The following is a 24,986-nucleotide window of genomic DNA, read 5'->3' as shown; positions in this document are numbered from 1 at the left end:
TCACTAATGAATGTCCCTTTTAAAAAACAAAAACACTTATATTGTCCCCTTCTTTGGGGTATCTCTCAAGAAGCGGTCTCTTGCCATTTGTAAACATAAAATTGAGTCCGCATACAGTGCTCCCTATTCAGGGCCTTCTTTTTGACAATATCTATGAATCTTGCTCCTTTACTCGGTCTCCTAGACCATTACTGTGAGGCCCCAAGGATCGAGAGGATTAGGGCTTTGCATCTGAATGCAACCCCGCTGGCCTTCTATCTGCCACCCCATGGACTCGGCTTTCACAAAAAAACTGGCCCTAAATGGTTAATACTGACTTTGAGATACCTCTGCCTGAAATCGAAGTGTGGGTGGTAGTGCATAAAGTTAAGAAAGAAACCATGGAATTATGAGTTTCTGCAGCAGCAGCGTTTTCCATATAATTATCAGTGTACTGCATTTGCTACATAATCTGCAGATTTCAACAACAAAATCTTGATTCTAGCTCAAACGGAACAAAAGTTACTTAAAGCATGACAGTGTTCCGGAGCAGTGGAAGGCCCTTTGCAAAGATTGACTGGTAATCTTGTAGTTGCTTACTGCTGTATTTGGGTGCTACACTGGTACTAATGAGGTGAAATATTTCCCCTGACAGCGTTACCGTGAGTTAAAATGACAAAATAATGAAGTCATGTTAACCACAAAATGTGGCGCATTGTGCCACATAATTTACCTTTTCTTGCTGAATAATTTAGTCAAACCTGCCGCATAATGTTGTCCTCTTCTGCTGAATAATTCCAGTGGATCTGCTTAAAGCTTTATGGTGGCAAAGATCTATTCTTTTTAAGATGTAATGTAAAGGAATTATCAGCTGGGATCTGGAATAGTGGAGACACTTAAAAAATGTCTGCATTAGATACAGTTTGATTACTTATTACTAAAAAGTATATTTTGTAAGAACTTGTTTTATCTCAATCACTGCATCATTTTGCAGCGGCCTAGCTTAGAGTATGTAAATACTGTTTTAAAATAATGACTTACATATTCACAGTGCTTTCTGCCACAGGCTGGGACCTCATAGCACTAGAAACAGGGCCATAAGAATTATGCGGCATGAGAAGGCCAAATTATGCAGCATAGTTGACTAAGTTTTGCAGCAAGCAAAGGTAAATTATGCTGCATATTTTGTGATAGCATTACTGCACTATGTTGCTATTTTTACACATGTTAACATTGTCCTGGTCTTTATTGCCCCTCATAAGTACCACATTAACACCCACATATAGCAAAAAGCAACAGAAAGGTGACCAGTCAACCTTTAGAAAGGGCCTTCCACTGTGAGGTAACGTGTTGCTGCATTTTTTAATCTGCAAATTATGCAGCAGACGATCGATTATGTGGCAAATGCAGGAAAACCATAACTATGCGCTGTGAGTGCAGGGTGAGCGTGAAAGTGAAGGGTGAGAATGAGGAGTGAGTTGTCTGAATGCAGGGTGAATTCCCAGACACTTGAAGTTAATCAGCATGTTATTGACGGGGCGTAAGGTTTCAGATACAAGTTAAACTATTGCTATTTTGGAATTAATCAGGGAATCAAGGGTGAAGGAAATAAATAATGTGCTGATCCTGCAGCAAACTTCCAATCTTATGATTAGGGTTGCCAGCTCATTATTTTGATGTTGCAGACGGTACAAAAATAAACAGTCAACGAAAGCCCTATTTTCAGCACTTATCTGTGTGTACTCAGAAAAGCAAATATAGCACTTTTAAATGTGTGCTAGGGCTGCCTGAATGTTTCATGATGAATGTTTCATGACTGAAAATAAAAGGAACAGACAGAGTCAAATTACAAATGAATACATACTTTTTAGGTCTCGGGTGCGCTTGCACAGTCTCGTTCCGAGATTTCATGTTTTTCAGAAGAGGGGCTTGAACCCGCCCCTCTTCTCCATTGGCTGGCCTCTTAAATGCTGGTCAGCCATTGGAGAAGAGCTTTGTCTCTCCAAAGAAGCCCCGTCTTTTTCGGATTCGGGGGCGTGTTTTTTACTTTCTTTCTCTCCTCTGGAATGTAAACATTCCAGCCAATGGAAAGAGGAGAGAAAGAAAAACACGGCCCCAAATCCGAAAACGCCGCTGCGTTTCTCCGAGGCATTTCTGCTTGACCTCGGAGAAAGGCGGTGGTGTTCATGGCGTCCTCTCCCCCTGCTCTCGGCTCCCTCGGTGCTCCCGTGTCCGGCTGCTGCTCTGGTCTCCTCCCCCTGTCCTCTCAGGCTGTGCACGCAGGTATTTGCCAGTGCCTCTTCTACCCGGCTGTCTTTTATTCCTTCCTTTGCTCTCCACCCCCTCCATAAAGTACAGCGCGTGCACTTCGCTCTTCTATGCTCGATGTTGCCTTTGGGCCGAGCTGCTGCCTGGCTTCGGCACTGGGAAACCAGTCCAGAGTCCCCGTTTGGCCTCGACATCCTGTGATTCTGGGCAAATCACTTAATCTCCAGGTGTCTTAAAAAATAATAATAATGTGACTTTGTGTAATGTAATCTGGAGGTCATCGAAAGCTCTCTAATGCCCTGGGATCAAATCCGCGCGAAGACTGCAAAGAATAAAATAAAAATCCGAGCTCTCCGAGCCTTTCCTTCCTGCACATGCCAGTCCTCCCTCTCTTTGCTTTCAGTGGCTCTCTGTCCTTTCACTGCCTCCCCTCCCCGCTTGCTAGTCAGTTCCAGCACTTGTTTCCTTCTCTACCCCCATTCGCACCCCCCACCCCCCTTCCACACACCTCCCATGCCTAAGTAGGCGCCTCGTACATCAGCCGCGAGCCCCGGAGCACACAGGAGTCGTGGGGCGCGCCGGGATTTGCCAGTGCCTCTTCTACCCGGCTGTCTTTTATTCCAACCTTCAGACTAAACATATCTCTGCAGTGGGCGCATTTACCCACTGAGCTGCTTTTACCAACTTTGCAGAAAGGCGCATGCAGTGAAATCCTAAACCTTTGCTTCGTTTGTTTTTTATGGGGGAATACCTCTAAACCAAGGGCTTGGATATTCATTGTGCAACAGGTCGGTGGCACCGGGACCCAGAAATGTGAGCAGGACCTGCTCCACAGTTACAGCAGTGTTTTAACTACCAATCAAAGAGATGAGTGGTCCAAAAACCTTACTTAATATCTCCCGACATCGAAAGTACGCCCCGCACAACATGTCAGCATCTCCATTAGCCAAGCCTACAAACGGAGCAAAATGTTCAGAGTGCGTTATTTGAGAGTTCCCTTACTGGAGTGTCTTGAGAGGTGATTACATACCAGGACCTTCGTTTCGTGGTTGGTCTTCGGCAGTCTGCTCGTGTGAAGGTCGAGAGGTGAGCTAGGCAAATGGCTAGAGAGTGGACCAAGGGTGTCCAATGTAGGTCTTAGCGGCAGGCCCCATGCCAGCTACTGCCATATAACTCTATTCTCTTTTATAGAATCATACGTAAAATATGCTATGTGGATTTTCTGAAAATATGTCCTGGGTATGGTCCTCTTAGACCTACTTTGGACACCCCGGAGAAATCCCTTTCACCAAAATGCTTAAATTGAGTTTGGGCGTAATGGAGACTAAAGAAAGTTAAAGTTTTTTTTTACAGTGCCATTAAAACGTAGCGCACGATGCGGCAGTCTTGCGGTTTCGTAGCACTGCGCTCAACAGGCCTTGCTTTTGCATAACTGCGATGTTCTTTATCAACAGCGGAAGCACAGAGGCTGCAGCGGCGGGCTTGGCCTGTGGTTAAACTTCTGGCATATTATTGGCTGGTCGGACTGTAGCAGAATAAGGAACATCACCTGACCGACCGTATGCCGGACTGGAGATGAGCCGCTCAGCGGCTTTGTGAAAAGGCACACACTAAACTTTCCCTAATTCAAACAAATGATCTACAGGTTACACCCACGTCACGCTGGCATGTACATCAGCCACCTGTGCTATTTCACTGGGACTATAACGTGCTCCTGCAGGGCTGATCTGCGCATCAGGTGAATGAACCCACTGAGAAAGCCTACTGGAATGAGAATATACGGTCAACATATTATACACAGTTTTCTGCTTTTACTACTTTAAAGGGATTAAAGCCCACGGAGAAAGGCGGTGGTGTTCATGGCGTCCTCTCCCCCTGCTCTCGGCTCCCTCGGTGCTCCCGTGTCCGGCTGCGCATGTGTGTGTTGTGGGGGTGGCCCTGTGGGTGGCTCTATTTGTGTGTGTGGCTCTGTGTGTGGGTGCAAATGCAATAGGTCTCGCATTTGAGAGTGATTAAGCTATTGACTTTGTAAATAACAATGCCGTTTCTTTAAATGTTTTAAAAACAAAAACAAACAAAAATAATGTCATGAGCAATGCCAATAGCTCTAACTTTAACAATGCCGAGACCGTTGCATTGTAATTGCTTGTTTATTTAAGACCCTATTTAGTGTCAAAGCAAGGTCTTTGCAGACTCTTTAAACATACATGGCTGGCATTTTTTCTATTGGCAACCCTTTTTAGGGGACATGTTTGCGCTACATAAAATCACAGAAATATACAAGTAACCCTTTGCCCCGTGCTCCTCAGAGGTGCTCTCCCTACCCCGAAAAGGGCAAATGATCTAAGACAGTGCCCATATAAACACCTCGTCCCTGTACAAACTCCAGCGCCTGAAGCGCTCCACTGCACACTATAACCAGGCGCTGCTGCATTTCACACAGGGCCATTCCTGGCAGAGGCAAATGTTTCATGAAAGTGAAATGGCACAGACACCCACCGAACAGAAGACACCGTTCTAGACTAGCTCCTAGGCTATCAAACAGTGATATGAAGCGCTATATAGATTCGGCTAGAATGCAGTGCAGCGCTTTGCCATGTATGTATATTGTTGCAATCAATACAGGTCTGGCGCACACAGCGCAGTCCGCTAACGTGCCTCGCTGCCTTGCCAGGGGTATAAAGCGCTATAAAAAGCAGCAGCACAGTGGCATGCTTTGCTATTGCAGTCTGGTGCGCTGCATACTGATGCTACCAGCATCTCCCCCTTAGCCCCCCAGGCCTACCTCTCGTTAAGAAGTCTGCTCTCGAACACACACCGCACGTAACGCGTTATCTGATGCAGCCCGGAGCCCCCCTAGAAGCCCAGTTTCCTCAGACCCTACCATCTGCAGCTCCCCCGGGAGCCGCCGCCGATTCCAATCTTCCCAGACACATTTTCACTTTTTCATTTAAGAAATAATGGAGCATTTTTAACAGGATCTATGGAGGAGGGGGGGGGGGCGCTCCACAATGATCACAGGAAGGTGGGGGCACAGGGCAAAGTGGCCTGGGGTGAATGTGCAAACTTCACCCACGGACCAGTATTCAGCCCATCATCCATGGACAAGCACTCAGTCCTTTCTTCTGGGGTGAGTATTCATTCAGCCCTTCATTCATGAACGAGCACTCAGTCCTTCCTTCTGGGGTGAATATTCAACCCTTCACCCTTGGACGAGCACTCAGTCCTTCCTTCTTGGGTGAGAATTCATTCAGACCTTCATCCATTGTCGAGCACTCGTCATTCCTTCTGGGGTGAGAATTCAACCCTTCTTCCATGGACGAGCACTCACTCATTCCTTCTCGGGTAAGTATTCATTCAGTCCTTCATCCATGGACGAACACTCAGTCATTCATTCTGGGGTGAGTATTCAACCCTTCATCCATGTCCGAGAATGCAACCCTGGCTTCTGACCCTCGTGTTGCAGCCGTGCCTTTGAAAGAACAGTAGTGCTGGGTCAGAGGATGGTATCCCAGTGGCCTGTGAGACAATGCCAGGCTGGTTCAGATGCCAGCCTCAGAGAGGGCACGCCAGGGGTTCTACCTGATCGCCTCACACCTGTGATGCCTTCAACAGCTGGCACTACAAGCCCCTGTCCCCCCCCACCCACCCCAGCTCCAAACCTACCTTACTACCCTGGGCTCACAACCCAGGGGGTGGCGTCCAGCACCTGGCAGAGCTTTGTGCCAAGGCGTCCATGCCCAGGGCGTGCAGAAGACGAGGGTGAGCACAGCTGGGCACCCAGGACCAGGTGAATATCACAGCCCAGGGGTTCATTTATCATAAGAACCTCTCTCCGCTGCGGGGTGGGGGGGGGGGGGGCTCACCCACCCACCCTTCAATTCCTTATAAACAAGAAAACACAAATCAATCGAACTGCACACCAGCCCCAAACAGAGGGGTACTTAATATGTATTGTATGACAGAAAATTCAAGTCACTGAATCAGAAACCCAGGCTCGGGCGGCGATCACACGGTACGGCAGCAGGGACACCGTGACTGATGCTGGCACTAAAAGAGGCGCAGGGCTCCTGACTCCAAGAGGTATTTCTAACCTAGGAAGTCAAACAACTGTACAGTGGTGACCTTACCACCATGAAAAGGAACAAGCACTGGCAAACCCAACAGGTCTCGCCTACGGAAGAGTTATTACCGCTGTCAATATCTTCCAGCCATGCACTCCTGCGTGGCTGCTGTTCAGCGAGGTTAAATGTGAGTGGCATGGGGTGGAGTGTAATGAGTAGCGTGGTGAAGAGTATATGTGAGTGTGGTGGAGTAAAGTGAAAAGGAGGGAGTACAGAGTCGTAGAATGGAAGGGCATAGGGTCAGAGTGGAGCAGAGCGGCACAGTGTCGTGGAGTAGTATGGAGTAGAGTAGTATGGAGTAGAGTAGTATGGAGTAGAGTAGTATGGAGTAGAGTAGTATGGAGTAGAGTAGTATGGAGTAGAGTAGTATGGAGTAGAGTAGTATGGAGTAGAGTAGTATGGAGTAGAGTAGTATGGAGTAGAGTAGTATGGAGTAGAGTAGTATGGAGTAGAGTAGTATGGAGTAGAGTAGTATGGAGTAGAGTAGTATGGAGTAGAGTGGCATAGCGTGGGTTGCATTGAGCGCTGCAGTGTGGAGTAGCGAGACAGAGTGGAGTAGTGTTTAATGGAGTAGAACGTAGGACTATGGTAGAGTGTCGTAGAGTGGCCTAGAGTTAAGTGGCGTAAAGTAGAGTGGTGGAGACTAGATTGGCATCGAGTGCTTTGGTTCTGAGGCAGTAGCATAGGGTTCAGTGGGGAAGAGTGCAATAGCGTAGGCTAGGGTGGTGCAGAGTAGATTGCAGCAACATGGAGTGCAGTGGTGCAGAGTGGATTCTTTCAGAGTACAGTGAAGTGGTGTAGAGTGCAATGTTTCAGGGTAGAATGGAGTGCTGGTGGGTAGAGTGAGAGTAGAGTGGTGTAGCGTGCAGTGGCATGGAGTGCAGCAGTGCAGATATATTACAGTGGCATGGAGTAATGCAGAGTGTAGTGGCATAGAGTGCAAAAGGTTGAGTGACAGAGTGGTGTAAAGTAGCGTAGAGTGCAGTGGCATGGAGTAGATTGTTTCAGAGTGGGGTGGTGCATGGTAGAGTGCAGTGGAATAGAGTAGTGGCATACTTAGACTGCAGTGGTGCAGAGTGTGAGAAGTTGGCCTGATGTATGATGTCACTAGTTATAGTGTACACCTTATATCAGTCCAAATACCCTTATGGTGATTGGTTGTAAAGTCAACCTTATAGACCAGCTATCCTAGTGGTAGCATGGACAAGAGCAGTCTTAGGCTAAACTCTGAATGGCATGTGAAGCCAGCTGTGATACCATATATAATCCCTTGAATACCAAATGAAAGGACACCACAACAGATATATATATATAAAATAAAGTGTATTTATTCTAAGCAAACCCTCCACACTCTTTATGAGATTAGAGGTAAGTACAACACAGTCTTATTAATGCATACAGTAAGTCACACAGGTAAGTAATACAGTTAGGCCCTAGGGGCCACGCAAACCATATACTAAGTAAGTGGTATAAGAACCATTGTCACGGAAATAGAATAGGCCTAGGCCTAGGGAATCGCTGGGGCTACACTACACTAGCGTTAGTTAGGAAGTGGGAGGCCCACGGGATTCGTGTGCAGAGTGGAAACACTCACGCGTAATGCGTAAAAGTCAATAGCAATAGTACAGTTTAGAAAACGGTAGATTTAGGACACTTCCGGAGTAGCTAGGAAGTTGAGACTTGAAAACTAGACACTAGGATAGTCACTATCCTGATGAGCACCGGAGTACCCAAGTTACCTTGCCCACAGGCTGCGGGTGCATAGTGGTGAAGATGCGTCGTTTTCGTCGTCGACTCCTATGGATGCCTGAAGAAAGATGCTGACATGCAGTCAGGGGAGAGTGTCCGGTGGATCCCAAGGCTGGGATCAAGAAGAGAAGAAACCTGCAAGCAGAAGGGACAGAGTCAAGGTCACTAGCCAGTGACCACGTGGAACCAGGAAGGAACCAGGCGATGTCGTGAAGATTGCAGGTGAAGGTGAAGCTTGTCGCTGCAGCCAGGAGGACCAGGAAGCGTCGAGGACGACCAGGACCAGGAGGCGAGCTGTCCCACGAAGGCTCTTGCTGTCGGCGGCGTCGAAGTTGGACTAGGACTCACCAAGCCTTGGCAAGCGGAACCCACGAAGAACGAAGGACTTGCTTCTGGTGCAGACCAGGAAGGTCTGGGGTGCTTCTTCTTTGCAGAGAAGCGGGAGCCAGTCTGGAGGAGCCAAACCAGCGCAGAAGATTTCAGGGTGCGTCGTCACAAAGGCCACTAGCCAGCGGGCAAGCAACCGGACAGACGCGGCAAGCAGGAAAATGCTGAAGGGCCCCACGCAGGACTCGTGGAGTGTGGGGGGCTGGTCTTCGGTGCAGATGGTGCTTGGGGTTGGGGCTTCTCAATCCCCGGTGCACAACTTCGAGGGTACCTCAGAAGCTGCGCTGTAAGTTACTAGCCACTTTTCCCAGGTAGCCGGTCCCACGTCGCTCGTCGCCTCCACGGATCTCAGCTCTGCTGCAGATGTGGATGAGGGTCGGAGAAGTCTGGAAATCAAGGCTCTGGTCGGGCTCTGCAGTCGGTTCCTCGTAGAACGTTCACAAAGCAAAGGGTAGTCTCTTGATGGTGCCTGTTTGCACAGGGTAGCCACTCCTTGGCTACAAGGGAGATTCTTCAGTCTTCTTCTTTCGTCGAATGTCGAAGGTCCAGAGTTTCTGTTCAGTTTTGCAGGTTCAGGATAATCTAAAGTCTTGAGGCCCAACTCCCACTCTTATACTAATCTGGGGGGCTGGGATACCTGCTAGGTCACGCCTTAGGGGTGGGACCTGGGAGGGGGTGGTTACACCCACTTCCCTTTGTCCAGTTTCGCGCCAGAGCTGGGGCTGGAGTGCCCCAGCGCCGGTTTGAACTGGACTATGCAAGGAACACCTTGTGTGCCCCAGGCATGGCTCATTCCTTTCAGCCCACCCTGCCCCAATACACTAAAGGCTGTCTGGGGAGGTGCTAGCACCTCCCCAAGCAGGAAACCTATTGTCCAGGCCTCCCTGGCTGGGATCACTCCCAGCAGCAGGAGGTCAGACTTGTGTCTGTGGCAGCAGCATCCATTTTGTGATGCTGAGGCTTTGGTCAGAGGTTACACAGCAAAGTAGGATTTTAACATGTCTCTCCCTCTAGAAGAGAGGAATAATATCCTCATCACCAGGAATGGTATGGGGGTAGTATTCCAAAGTGTTAGACACCTTACACGACATGTTTTGATACAGCCCAACCATAGTTACCATAACCGTTTAAGATTATAAGGCACTTTAAGAGTATATGGTAGGCTATATCATAGAACAGCTATAAGGACATGGTTCCGAAAGCTGCAGACAGGCTCAGCTCATGCTAGAGCACCATCTCACATGTTACCAAGCACTCTGCCTCCAGGATTGTTAAGGCCTGCCATAGGAGTGACTGATAGGTACACATGTGTCTATATATAAGGGTAGATATAGGCATACTATATCTAAGCAAGGGGTGATTACACGACCTTGCCCCAGCTGAGTGATCAGCCAGTTGTGTCTGATTGGAAGGCCAGACCAGGGGTGGCATAATACATGCTGCAGCCCCTGGGAGGCCTAGGGTACACCTATGCCCTGGGTACCTAGGGTACACTGTACAGGGTCCAATAAGGTGATCCTTACCAATTGGTTATGTACCTAGGGTACATGGAGTCCATTTTACAGAGAGAGCAGACAGCCTGAGACCCTGAATGGCAGGATCTCAGGCCAACTAAGTCGAAAAACCAGCTAGACACTAGGCAAAAAGTTGGGGGTAACCATAGTCAGATATCCACCTTCCTACACAGAGTAGGATGGGATAGAGTGGTGCAGAGTAGAGGGGAGCGGCCTAGACTGGAGTGGTGTAGAGCGCAGTGGTGCAGAGTAGAAAAAAGAGGCGTAGAGTGCAGTGGCATAGACTTGTGCAGAGTAAAGTGACAGAGTGAAATGGTATAGAGTGCAGGGGCGTACAGTAGAGCATTGAACATGCAATAGGTCTCGTCTTTGATTAAGTTAAAGCCATTTGCTTTGCTAATGGTATTGTATTCTAGCTTTGCATTATTTAGTGATATGTGCATATATTTGCTGTCCCCTCGCACCTTTCGTCTGCCTCATGGTATTGTAATCCTCACTATACAAAATTAACACATACTATTTTTCTGTTCATTCACCTCCCAAATCTAAAACACTGCTCTTTTCCTACCAACGCTATGCTTTAAACTACTACACAGCTAATAAAACAATTCTAACTACATACAACATATGAGCAATGCCAATAGCTCTAACTTTAACAATGCCGAGACCATTGCATTGTAAATGCTTGTTTACATTCCTTTTCATGAAATGCATTTTCACACAACAGCAGTAAATTTATGATACAAATGTAAGGAAGAGGCAGAGTCGGGTCCCAGGGGGTACTGGAAAACGAGAAAAAAAAACTAAGCCTCAGTAACCAGTTTACAAAGGCATGCAGATGGTCTGTAAAGACCTGTGAAAAACTCAGGCGTGCTGGAGTCTTAATAAGACTCCAGACTCTGCCCAGTCGAGCCCCGAGCAGCACACCCACTGACCTCTGGCCCCAAGGCACTCTGAGGGCTTCAGAGTAAATGAAGACAGCCTGGAAATGCAGCAAATAAACATCGCTGCACTTCCAGGCGTCTACATTTACATGTGCTTACAGAGGCCTTTGCGAACCTGGGAACCCATCCACGCCGCCCAGGGGGGCGCGCCCCACAGTTTGAAGACCTGTGCTTTAGAGGTTGGCTACTTTTATTCCCTGAATTGAGGCCTCCCAGCAGCCCATACTGCTAGGCCACAGAATATCCAGAACGATGAGGCAAGACAGGTCTGTAAACTAATGAAAAATAGTTATGTGATGGTTAGAAGGTGTAGGCTTCACTGGCTGTCCTTGGACCAAAGAATAACATTTAAGGCCCTCTGACTAACTCAAAAAATCTGCTACAATAAAATGCCATGTTAGATCATACTCTTCTTTTGGCTCCCGGATAAATAAACCTTGCAGTGGAGGATGGTCATTCGCTTTGAGGACCTTAAGTTTTGTAATGAGCCTCAGTTCTTCAGAAAAAAATCAAAAATTATCTGGTCTTTCAGAAATCAATTAAATCTTTCCTGTTTAAATAACAGGAGGCACTGCCCATTTCCCAGGCTCTCAATAATGCTTGCTTTTGCACCAAATGTTTAGGTTGTTTAGTGTCAGATTTCTTTTTGAAGTTTGAACTATAGTGAATATCTTGAGTGAGGTGTGTGTTTAGAACCATATGATGAAAGCAAAGTGTGGCAAGTGCTGCTGCACATTAGCATAGGGTGTAGTAGAGAAGGTGAGAATAGACACCACGGTGGGTGGAGTTAAAAAGAAAAAAACTTTTGCTTAAAAAAAGATCGGATGTATAGTAGCAAAGTATCCACCCATTGAAAACAAAGTTGAGTCACCATGGAAATATTGTGCAAAAGGGACACTGCACTTTTGCCGTGTAGGAAGCTTACCTGTAAGTGAGATACTTTTTGTTACGTGTTAACATAGATATGCCAGGCATATTTGAACAATGCATGTTCACCCTGAGTACCTCTTGGTACTATTGACAAACAGATGTTAATTGTTTTGCAAGACGATGGAACCAATTGTGTCAACCTCCGATGGATGAAAGGCTGAGTAGATATAGCATTAAATACAGATCCATGGAGTAGAAATATAATCCCGCTCAGCTATCATAATGATTGTTGTGGTCCCTCACCTTCAATTTCATCTGGTAGTTCTGGCAGATGTTGCCCTTATTAGTGCTAAATTGAGCTAATTTCCATGTCTTGTGTTATGAACCTCTTAACAGTAACGGATTCGAAACTTCTCTTAACATATCTGTTATGTCAGATTTTATTACTTGCTTTCAAAGGCAAACCTGCTCTCCACTAGTTTCTGCGTTATCGCTGTATAGCCTTTTTACAATCCAATGTGAGCTTGAATGTCTGATTTTGGTTGTACACAGTGTGTGCTGGGCACCGGTGCTGTGTGTCTCATCTCCCTTGCATATGGTTGTCATGAAAAGAGACTGACCAGGTCAGGAGTGCGGCGCAGGAGGCACACAAAGCAATGCAAATTAAACAAAGCTTTGTCAAGCTTTTAAGGACTACAGAGGGCCATAGGAATACTTCACGAGGCTGACCTCCAGCCTTGCAGCCCAGCCCTCTGTGGCTGACGGGAGGGGGCGGCTAAAGTCCTTTTAGCCCAATGGCTGTTGCTCCTCTGGGCAGTGGTCATTAGTATGAGTATTAACAGGAGAGCATAATTTCATAACAAACATATTTAAAAGGTCCAGATATTTAGTAACAACTGGCATGGTAGGTTTGTCAAACCGAACATACAACTTCCCAGAACCGGAGGATTGGTGCTTACACCCTATGCCCTAAAACTTGAGTGGCCCGTGGGAGTATTATCAATTAATATATACGACGTAGTGTCTCCCAGCCAGGTTTCAGTGATGGCTAATAGATCTAAGTTACCAACGCAAGATTAGATCCATGACATAGAATGTGCTTTGGATAACCAAACCGGAATTCCCCAATAGTCCAGTTGATAAGACTTACTGGAAAGCACCAAGGGCAAGAATGGACTTTGATGTTTTTTCCAGATAAATATATAGAGATTTAATAAGGTTTTTCAGTCTAACTGTGGCCACATTTTTGTCTCACCTAAAACCCACTGCAGACAGGGAGCATCCCTGGCAAACCTCAAGTATGTCGACTGCAGGAGTATTTAAGTACTTGCGCCATCCTGAATAATTGGATTGGACCCCAAGAGGGAGACTGCTCTGCGGCACATGTAGAGACAAGCATTGGCATAGCCAATAGGACACGCTTTTGGGACCTTATAAGTATTTAGTTTTGCAGCACAATATCCTTAGTGCAACAACATCAGCTGTTGCATGGCTAAACCTTGTACCTTATAAGTGTTTAGCCATGCAACAGTTGATGTTGTTGCAGCAAGGATATTGTGCTGGATAACTAAACACTTAATTTCCCAAAGGTGAGACCTATTGCTTGTTTAGCGATGTTGTGCAGCATGGATAAAGAGGAACCCCCCATAAAAAAAAAAAAAGTTGCTAATATGCAGTAGCTGTGTCATTTTGTAGGTAAAAGCACAACACATGAACGCACCTACAGCGTGTGTGTGAAGTTTTCTTTTCTTTTTTATTTACTGATCCAAGTTGTACTGGTAAATGGTAAATAAAGAAAAATAAAGCAGTGCCAAAGCGCTTTTTTTAAAAAAATTTTTTTATTTAAGACGGGTGGAGGGAAATCACGAAAGCAGGGCTCAGAAGCAACACGGAGAGTACTGGTGCGGGAAAGATTACAGAGGATGGAGTATGTGTGTGCGCGAGAGAGCGTGCATGTGTGCCTGTGTGAGAAAGAGAGCGTGCCTGTGTGAGAAAGAGAGCGTGCATGTGTGCCTGTGTGAGAAAGAGAGCGTGCATGTGTGCCTGTGCGAGAAAGAGAGCGTGCATGTGTGCGTGTGCGAGAAAGAGAGCGTGCATGTGTGCGTGTGCGAGAAAGAGAGCGTGCATGTGTGCCTGTGCGAGAAAGAGAGCGTGCATGTGTGCCTGTGCGAGAAAGAGAGCGTGCATGTGTGCCTGTGCGAGAAAGAGAGCGTGCATGTGTGCCTGTGCGAGAAAGAGAGCGTGCATGTGTGCCTGTGCGAGAAAGAGAGCGTGCATGTGTGCCTGTGCGAGAAAGAGAGCGTGCATGTGTGCGCGCATGCGTGTGTGAGAAAGAGAGCGTGCATGTGAGCGTGCCTGTGAGAGAAAGAGGGGGGGGAGCGTGCATGTGTGCCTGTGCGTGAAAGAGAGCGTGCATGTGAGCGTGCCTGTGCGTGGGAGAGAAAGAGGGGGGAGCGTGCATGTGTGCGCGCATGCGTGAGGGAGAGAGGGAGGGGGGGAGCGTGCATGTGTGCGCGCATGCGTGAGGGAGAGGGAGGGGGGGAGCGTGCATGTGTGCGCGCATGCGTGAGGGAGAGGGAGGGGGGGAGCGTGCATGTGTGCGCGCATGCGTGAGGGAGAGAGGGAGGGGGGGAGCGTGCATGTGTGCGCGCATGCGTGAGGGAGAGAGGGAGAGAGGGGGAGAGGGGGAGAGGGGGAGAGGGGGAGAGGGGGAGAGGGGGAGAGGGGGAGAGGGGGAGAGGGGGAGAGGGGGAGAGGGGGAGAGGGAGAGGGAGAGGGAGAGGGAGAGGGAGAGGGAGAGAGAGGGAGAGGGAGGGAGAGGGAGAGTGTGTGTGTGTCTGGGTGTGTCGGGGGTGTGGGGGTGTGTGTGTGTGTGAGAGCGTGTGTGTGAGAGCGTGCATGTATGTGTGCATGTGTGTGAGAGAGGGAGAGAGAAAGAGCCTGCATGTGTGAGTAGGTGTGTGAGTGTGAGAGCGTGCATGTGTGCCCGTGTGTGTGTGTGAGAGAAAGAGCGTGCATGCCTGTGTGAGAGGGAGAGAGAGAACTTGTGTGCGTGAGAGAGAGAGAGTTGATGCTGCATGGCAGAGCATGTTGGGGATCCCACAGCAACCCTCGAACCCCTGTAGGCATGTGTAGCGTGGAAAACATGAATATGACTCCAAGTCGAGGTTTGTAGGCGTGTGTAGGGCACCCTGCCATCCCAGAACAGTAGACTGGGTGTTAACTCTGCTAATTACAAACACAATTAATACAATGCACACATTGAAGCACGGAGGTTTCGAATCGGATGAAGGTCTACGTTGGTTTCGATTAGATGAATCGGGTGGCTCTGTATCATAGGTTATTAGATTTGGATTCCTGTACTGGCTTGATGTATTCAACTTTTATGAAGCTGTCTTGTTACGCATGATTTAATTACGAGATGTAAATATGCACACTAGTTAATTACAATCTTAACTTTAGTAATATTAAACTGTTTAGCACATTGGGGGTTGTCATGGCTTGACAAATGGATTGGTTTCCGAGAAGAATCCGATCTGCACATAGTTATTGTAAAATGTTTATTATTGCATAATATCAATGTTTATCATTGCATAAATTCACTGAATTACACAACCGGTACCTGCAAGCCTTTAAATACAGGAGATACCGTTGCTATTTAAGGCCACGGGGTGGCAGTAGTAGTCTCTCAAGGGGTGCGCGCGCGGCCGACGCGCGACGCGAAAGTGAAAGTGATCGTGATCAAGCGCACGGTGAGCGATGCGCTTAATGAGAATGAGGAATGCCATATGGCGCCCCTGCTCAAGCGTGCACACATGCACTGCAAGCTGTAGCCGGCGGTAGCATTTTTTGAAGCCCTTACTTAAAGTCTCGCCAGACCAGCGCAAGACCTAAAAATAGCTGTGCTAGAACTCCTGACAAAGCATACTACTCTGCTTCCGATAGCTAGTCCAGAAGCTTAAATTCCCTTAGCAAATGACAACTGCTCTCCTTTTAAAAAGGTACAATAAAGTATGGTGTGCAACTTGAGGTTTCTGAACACAAATATCAGTGTGAAAGCAGAAATCTCTTTCCACTAACTCTCAATTTAAAAATATTTACATCAATAGCTCATTCACTGAATACACAGATAAAGAGCAGTTGTCGAGATTTACAGTAAAATGGCAGCTTAAAAACTAGTTAAAACCTGCAGTAAAAAGCAGACATACTGCGGGGGTCATTAGGTACCTGTTTTGCGCCCCTCTGAAATTTATTTTCTGGGCCCAGCCCAACTTTTTTTCCTGTCAGGGGAAGAAAACACCTCCCCACTCCCAGGCTATTTTTTCTGCTCCGGAATGCAGTTTTCACACCTCTTTCATACCCAATTCAGGTCAAGTTCCAGATGGGCAGTTGCTGGAGAGAGAATGCAAATTAGCCTCCAGCTACAGGCAGGGTAAAGATAACTTTCTAAAAGTTACATTTCCAATATACTTAATAAAAAAATAAAATTTAAAAAAGACTTAAAGGCTTATTTTATATTTAATAAAAATATCCAATCAAGTCCTTGAATGGAGTCTGTAGCTAGTACAGGTCTAAAGTTATAGATTGAAGCATATACTCCATACTTTGACTTTTTCTATGCAGCAATTACAGCCTGATCAGTGACCACGTCGTTTTGGTCCTTGTAACTAGGCAAACACGCCATTTCTAACATCACACATACTCAAATTTTAGTTTAAGGGGCCAAAGCGCATGGACTGAATAACACTGTCCCACCGTTAAAAAGTTCAAGATTACCAGCATGTGACTTCCTAAAAAACTTTAAAATGGGTTTGGCCATCCAAAAAAGTGTCACTTTGCAACAGGCATATTATGGGTTTGCGCTCTATTTATATACTGGTCACTTAAAATGTCCACTGCATGAAAACAGTATGCAAACAATACAGACTACACTCCTATCTTAAGTGTAGAAGGGTCTATATTGCTTTCATACAAGAATCACACATTATGCTACAAGAGGGGAACAAATTACAGCAGAGACAGAGGGGACACATTTTCAACACAAATTATTCAGCATATGCTAGGGGAATGCTTATCAGGGGTAGTCTGGGAGTTTCTTTCATATCCAACACAGTATTGCCTGATTAGAAGGGAAAGTACTTTCTGGTTGGGGAAAGGGTGGATGGTTTTCAAGTTTTGTTGGGAAGTGCATATGCCCCCTGCACACCCCCCACCCCCAAACCCAATACTCGTATCATCCTGCTTTGTTGGAGACTTTATCAAAGGTTCCGGCCAAGTGGGAACACCTCCCCTGGGTACACCTCAGTTACTACATACTCTTTGCTGAAATGACTAGCTCTCACTCTTCCCACCCTTATACTCCTACTTTACATAATATGAAAATGTTGTCACAATGGTTAGAGCCTTGGTCATTACTGGACTCCTGGAGGAGCAGGAGGCATTCTTTCTATTCACCATTGCAGGAACCGCATGTCATGTTGGACAGTATACCCTATCATAATTAAGGCTCCCCGTTTTTACTGATTTTTACAGATAAATACTGACAGAAAACATTTATTTTCTGGTCTGTATTTATTTTTAAATGTGGATAAAAACAGAAATTGGGTTGCTTTTTGAGTAATTCTAAATAATGTCTGCCATTCCAGCCAGGCCTATGGCTGTGTGGATTGATAAGTTAGGGGCTAAAAAAGAAAGGAATTTTAGTAAAGCGGCTGTGACAGAAGTAGAAATGCACAAGGTTGATTATGAAATTTCCATACTTCCTTTTAAGTGCATTGATTTATCTTTTGCAGGGGTTTACAGCATTGAAACATGGTAGGCATTCAAGTATGAGTGCATATTTACCGGTTAAATATATGTGGAAATATACTCATTTCAGCTTAATTTTTCCACAAAACCATAAATAAATATGGATAAATACAGATAAAATTAGCAAAAAATAAATATGAATAAATACAGACGGAAATGCCGAAACAATACATACCATAAAACCGGGAGCCTTAATCATAATACAGATTTCTCAGAGTCTTGGAAAGATTGAATAAGACAATATCTGATCACAACTCTCTGGAAATACAGATCAGATGGGCACAGTACCCATGCCAATAACCGTCTGATGCTTGCCGCCCATCATATTACAAGACTCTGTTTTTAAGGAAACTGGGTGAAGCCATCTAGATATTTTCATGAAAATGAAGTATCAGCCTCCTCCCTACTGGTGGAGCGGGAGGATATTTAGGTGGAGAGTAGGCGAGAATGTATGCAAATGGGGGCATGCCAAACAAGAGTTTCAAGTTTTTTAAAACCACATGATGGACCTAGAGAGAAATGTAATGAATGATACTACACATAATGAGGTCCTTAAATAAGCCAAAGTAAATCAGACATCCTTTATAGAAAGGATGAGCTTTATTGACTACTCTACCTATACAGGTAGAATGTATGTTGAAGAGGATAAATCTGGCAGATTACTAGTGAGGCTTCCTGAAACCTATCATGTGGGTACTCTCATAACAGCAATTATGAAAAACCCATATTCCACAGATAACTCTAGAGGAGATTAAAACGGCCTTCTGAAAGTAATAAAGGAATTTATAGAAATATTGGGAATTGTCCCACGAAGCTTTACAGCATTTTTTGGATGGTCTACCTTTACCTTTGGAGTATCCAGTAAAAATGGAGAATACTAGAAAATAGAGAGAAATTACCCACGCAAAATAAAACACAGATTGCATGAATGGCGTTTGGCAAGACGCTGAATCATGTGTCTTTGTATTGCGTTTTATAATACATACAGCAGTCTAAGGACCTCAAGACATCATTATATACTGCAGCATTTGAGGCCAGACACCTTCCAATGACCAAGGGGAGGCCCTGGTTCCATAATTGCTTAAGGAGGGGATTACGCCCCCTGCTTGACAGTTTTTCATATAGGTCCCTCTCCATATTGAATGAAGATAATAAAATAGTGAGCAAAATCTTACCAAAGCTGATTTGGCTGGTGTTAACGGAGATGACCACGGGCCGTAACAGTTTTATCTCAGGCAGAAGTACGTCTTTGAAATTTAGAAGATTTTGTTTTGAAAAGCATTTTTACCATCTGCATCCCTGGGCCTGGATTTAGAAAAACGTTTTGAGACCTTTGGCTAGAAATATATGCTTGGAGCCCGTCAATAATTTGGATAGAATTTAATCTCTTGGATAAACCCACTATACACGAGCCCATCTGCTTAGGATGGAACATGCAAGTATATGTGAGGCATATTCTGTAGGCAGGGATGCCTCCATTTGCCCATAATATATAATAATAAAGTTGTTTATAGAGCACCTGGTTACTTCAGACTAAAGTTCCCCTCGTTAAAACTTCATACTCCGGCAAAACCTAGGAGGCAAGCTCCAAAATGGTATTAAGCCAATCCAAATAACCAGGTTTTCAGTCTCAGGCAAGAAAGCTCTGAATTGATCTTTCTAATGGAGTACCACAGGCAAGGCTATCACTGTTTGGAAGCTAGCCGGCTAAAGGAATGGCCTCCCTTACACACACTTTTCATAGTGGGGATAATGGATAGAAAGGCTCCTGCAGACCTAAGTCTCCTATAGGGTAGGGTTTTACAAGAGGATGCAGCTACCGAGGCCCTTTTCCATTAAAGAGTCTGTGGTAGTAACACAGCTTCAAAGGACATTCTCTTGCCCAATGGCAACCAATGAAAATTGGCAGAAACAGGACCCATAGGTGAATGCCTCAGAAGGTTAAGCAACAGAGATGCAGCCGCATTCTGCACCCTCTGCAGTCTATACTGTGAGACCCCAAGATACAGCACATTGCAGTAGTACAGCCTTGATTTTATCAAAGCCTGAACTGACATTCTAGCAACTTCTGGTAGAAATGGAGGATCTTTTTCAGAATTTTCAAAATTCCAAAAAATGTTTTCTCTAGACTGGTGATCCGATTGTGAAACGAGAGACTGGCATCTGCCTCATTGACGACAGAGTCTTACTGTACGCAGACTACTTGTTGCGGTTTATAAGCGATGTCAGTGCTGACAGCCTATATTTCTCAAACCCTTGAAGAACCTGGATTAGGGGGTATACAGGTCCAAATCCTGTTTTTTTCTGACCTATCCTCATATATGAAAATGTAGGGTAGATTTGGGTGGGGGAGAAATAAAAGGTACATTTAGGATCTTTGGCTATCTAGAAAATAAAATCTATCACTTGGAGTATAAACTAATAAATGGAAATGTGGGTACAGCAGTAGGTTTCCTTAGGTCCCACACAGCATTTTGGAAGACACTACCTCTGGCAGTTATAGGTAGGAAAGCACTGACCAAAATTGGGATGCTCCCATGGGTTCTGTTTTATTTCACCAACCGTCTATTGTAGGAACAATATGCCTTCACAAAGAGCAATTCTTGACCCACAGGGGGTTGCTCCAAGGCACTGAGGAAACATTGGAACATCACAGACACAGAATCTCACACACATGCAGACGTTCAAGCGCTACACTCCATGGGAGACTGCAGGAGACTGATTAGCTGGCAGCTTAAGGCCCATTTAGGACAGACAGACATAAATGGAAAACAAACTTGGTTATAGCTTTTCACAACCAGGAATGGGGAGACATACTAACATCAAAATTAAGGGTGCTGCAATGCTATTTTGAACCTTTTAAAAATAAAAAGGAAGAAGGCACACCTAGGAGTTCCCTAGGTCTAATCTGGGTCTAGGACAGAGTCAAACTTACAATAAGGGTGGTTTCAGATCTTCTCACCAAAATAGCCAGATGCACTATAAACTCAACATAGAGGTAGGTATTCAGGGGCTTTCCCTCACACTAAGAGACAAAGGGCTAAACTGAAATTCAAAAACTTGGCTTTAGTATTAGCTAGGTCTATAAAAAGATCATGGAAGATCTAAATCACTGGGCCCGGGAGTAAGGTACTGCACTGTACAGAAAAGAGAGCAGAGGATTAAGGAAGCATCCTATAGCTTGCCAATGGAGTCACGTGGTTTACACTCTGGCGAATGAATGCAAAGATAATATACCCCCAAGAGACCCACAGCTATGCGTGGTCATTAATCACTCCTGATCAGCTGTACCATGTGCTCCCCTATATGTATATGTCTTGGATGGAATTCCATATCCTTCTCAGTAACACTGATATGCTAATCTTAACCTACTTTTCTTGTAACAAGTGGTGGCCGTGCGCCAGGCAATGAAGTCCAAGATATCAGTATAATGTTCAGAAAGTCTGTATTTCAGATCGATTTATTCACACGATAACAGAGCATTGAACTAAGCCAACCTGTTTCGTTCTCACAGGGAGAACTTCATCAGGGCTTAAATAAAGCGAGTTTCCTAAAAGTAATGAAGAGATTTTGAACATGGGACGCTCCAGGTAAATGCGCAGAGCAAGAAATTCTCAGGGCAAGGTCCGGCCTATGAGCAAAGATCTGACTAAAGCGAGATGAGTAAAGATAATAAAGAGAATGTCCGAAATTGGCGCTCCAGGTATTTGTACTGGACGCAAAACGGGAATTCCCAGGGCCAAACCCGGCCTGAATGCAAAGAATCCGAAGACAGCGACACCGGGACGAATAGTCAAAACCGGATAGATCTTTGCATTCAGGCCGGATTTGGCCCTGGGAATTCCCACTACAACGCATTCAGAACGCCTGATCCTCGACATCCCTCACCGCAGCCACATCACACCCCACCTGAGAAACCTGCACTGGCTCCCCATCAACAAGAGGGTCACCTTCAAGCTCCTCACCCACGCACACAAGGCACTACACAACACCGGACCAGCATACCTCAGACTACTCACCTTCTACACCCCCCAAACACCAGCTCCGCTCCGCCCTCACCCCCGTCCCCCGCATCCGAAGAGCGACCTCCGGCAACAGATCGTTCTCCCACCTCGCCGCCAAGACCTGGAACACCCTCCCCATCCTCCTACGGCAGACCAAGGACCTTCTACCCTGCAGAAGGCTACTCAAGACCTGGCTATTCAAGCAGTAGCAGCATCGCCCCCCCCCCCCTCCCAGCGCCTGGAGACCCCCACGGGTGAGTAATGCGCTTTACAAGTGCTCTGATTGATTGATTGATTGATTGATTGATGATGCAGAGCAAGGGAGGATCCGATTATGTATGCAGTACTGCCAGACAAATTAAATAATCCGGACAGTGGAGTTTTGCTGGATTAATGAATACATTTGCAGTCAATATACGGTTTGATCCACACTATGATTGACTAAATAAATGTCAAAGTTGAAAAGAATGGAGGAAGCAACAATCTTAACCAAATCTGGCTTTGTTTTGGGAAGGCATGCTTTTGAGCTCTTAAACACCAAAATTTCCAAACAACTCACAACAAAGCCCCGTCCACTGATTTGATACACTCAAATGCAAAAAAATACACGAAAAGCTAAAGAAAACCAAATGGCCCTCTTATTGGTACACATGGGCGAACATCTCCAGATGAAGGTGAAAAGGCCATGAAGTTTATAAATTAAATACAGTCTCAGAGTGTCTTATACAGTTTCACAACATCCGGTATAAAATGCCTATTTGACAGAATGGGAAATACAATACGCAAAGAAATTTACATGCTTTACAACGTTTATCATTTTCCAATTTTGTATCTTTTAGTCTATATAAACCTAGAGCAGTGTGACTTGAAAGCACAAGCAAATGATCTAAAAAACACCACAACAAGTTGCTTAACTGAGGAAATATAAATTGTTTCAATGAGATAGGATGTTGAACTGCTTCAGACAATGTTGTGTGAAACAAGACTGGTGGTGTATTTGGATAAGGGGTTAGAAAATTTCCAATTTTAACTTCAATTGAAGTAGGAAAAACATTCAGAGGTAAAGGAAGAGCAATACAGCGTAGAGTTGGGCCTTTTGAGTACATTGTATCAGATCTCCATTCTTTTGCTCTTCATTCAAGCTCACTGTACCTCAACGCAAGGCAAATTGCCAGCCCATTAGACTCTTACTGCTATCTCTTGCAAAAACATTACCAGCTTTAAAAAAAAAATAGAAATTTAAAAACAAGAAAAAAAAAAAAAAAACAAGCAAAATCTGGTGGGCTGTAATATTGAACAAAAAACATCTTTATCCCCTGGCTGGGACAAGAGATGTGCGAGACTGCAGGCAGGTGGGGTAAGCAACAGCAGGGTTTGGGCAAAAGGTGAGTGAGTGAGTGAGAGAGATGAAGATTATTAACAAAGTCCAACAACAAAAGAAGGGGGGGGGGAGAGAGAGAAGGAATTGTTAAACAAGTTCAGAAGGACCTCAGCAACAGAGAACGATACTGTGAAGAGGACTAAGTTGTTACCTGAGCAGGCGAGGTGGTGAGGGTGACCCCTGGCTTGAGCACAGAAGCTCCGCTTGTTACTACGTTTCCCTGAACTGGTTGGCTCTTGATGGGCTGCAACATCAGCTGCTTTACCGGTCTATTGGACTGCACAAATCGCTGCACTGTGCCCTGGCCACAAACCTTAGCAGCCAACACAGTGTTTCCAGACACAATGGACATTCCGGGCCGCAGTGGAGTGCCAGTCAACACCTTGGCATAAGTCACCTTGCCTCCATTTGGTGCACGATCTGCCAGTGGCTGTTGTTGGGTGATTGTTTGGAGCTGTCCAACTGGGGTCCCAGCCACAGTCATGCCGGGTGGGGCCTTGAGGATGACTATCTTCTGACCCTGCTGACCACTTCCTGTGACTGTGGTGACTCCCATGAATGGGTTTCCTTGGCTAAGTAGTTCTTGCCCCTTCACTGCCTGAAGAACTGGTTGGGTCGGCTGCATATTGGCAGGTAAAGATGTGCAATCATGAAGAACCAAGGATTCTGGTGCACTGAATTTGACAGTGGTGATGGTCAGAGGTTCAGAAGCTTGAGTAGGCGGGGTGTTCAAATCAGTTGCTGGAAGGTTACTGGCAGTCAGCATGTTCCCAGTTTCTGGGGTCAGCTGGGCAAGGCTGGCTGTGAGCCCAAGGGCATCATCCATGGGGTCTAGCCCGTCATGGTCAAAGGAGTCTTCTGTCAGTGAGTCCAGGCCAAAGAGGTTGGGGTCATCAAAAAGGTCCATGATTGGGTCTGCCAAAAAGCAGAAACGAGAATGGAAAGTCAGAATCAACTAACCCAAAGTTTAGCTCTTGTACAACATGGACTGCACTGTCCCACAGCAGTGCTGCAGTTAGATAGAATCCTGAAAGAATTAGAAGAGAACATTAATTTTAACATTACACAGTAAATTATACAACAGTTAACACGTCAATGAGTGATAGTTTAAAAAGTGCTGAAGTTATCACCATGTCTCTTAAAAGGAGGGTTTTTAAACTTTAAACGACAGATTTAGATTCATAAATGTGAAATATAAAACTACATTTTAGGCAACGCTCTTCCCACTATCCAAGGACTCTACCATTAATCTCAAGAACTAGCTCTACTACTCCAATTTGCGTCACTTCCAACCTCAGGCTCACATCCAACAACCCCACAACTCCACTAAAGTAACAGCACCATTACCACTCATTACTCAGGCTCAGCATTTGATACTTAGGTAAAGGAAAATAAACAGTGCTCCAGAATATGCTCCGGTTAGAAATCAATTCTTAGTTCGATTCAAGCAAAATGTGAATTACGCCACTGTCATTTTGCATTATGCTGGTATGTGAATTTCCTGCAATCACGCCATGTTCGCAGCAAAATTATATTGTGGTAACAACGCAAATGACCAGAACGACAGTACCCGTCATTCGCCCAACTTGTGTTTTTGGAGTCATTACTTTTGTGCAAATCTTGTCCTCACAACCAAAATGAGCATAAGGATGCATGTTCTGCTAATGCCATATGTGCATTTTTGATATGCAATTATCTAGAAATTTTGGTTAATTATGCAAAAGCAAATTAGGGAACTGTCGAACATATCTACTTGTCTTTGGTACTTTTTCCATTCTGTAATTAAAGCTGTTTTTTGTGGGGGTGGGGGGGGGGGGTTAACAAACAAAGCATTAACATGGTATGAGGCATGTTCAGTTCCAGTACAGCAGTGGGGCCACATTGGGCGACTTTTACTTGTTATTTTGCATATAGGCAATGTGCTCCCCCCTGGCTACATAACATGACAAAGTCGTTAA

At 45.5% G+C, this 24,986-nt stretch overlaps 1 protein-coding gene across 7 annotated transcripts in view; it reads right to left on the bottom strand.

Moving 5' to 3' along the window:
- LOC146871232 (ATP-dependent chromatin remodeler CHD8-like) overlaps positions 1 to 24,986 on the bottom strand; it is a 2,388,691-nt gene that overhangs the window by 2,242,927 nt on the left and 120,778 nt on the right. For all 7 annotated transcript variants that reach the window (XM_085650618.1, XM_085650635.1, XM_085650640.1 and 4 more), the window contains exon 2: positions 23,180 to 24,055. In XM_085650618.1, the coding sequence (XP_085506744.1) occupies positions 23,180 to 23,935 (756 nt within the window). In that variant the 5' untranslated portion in view covers positions 23,936 to 24,055. The remainder of the gene's footprint in view (positions 1 to 23,179; positions 24,056 to 24,986) is intronic.

Source organism: Triturus cristatus, chromosome 1_1 (genome assembly GCF_964204655.1).
Source record: "Triturus cristatus chromosome 1_1, aTriCri1.1, whole genome shotgun sequence".
Classification (NCBI taxonomy): domain Eukaryota; kingdom Metazoa; phylum Chordata; class Amphibia; order Caudata; family Salamandridae; genus Triturus; species Triturus cristatus.
The sequence above is the reverse complement of the archived record's forward strand: the minus strand, read 5'-3'. Positions and strand labels throughout refer to the sequence as shown.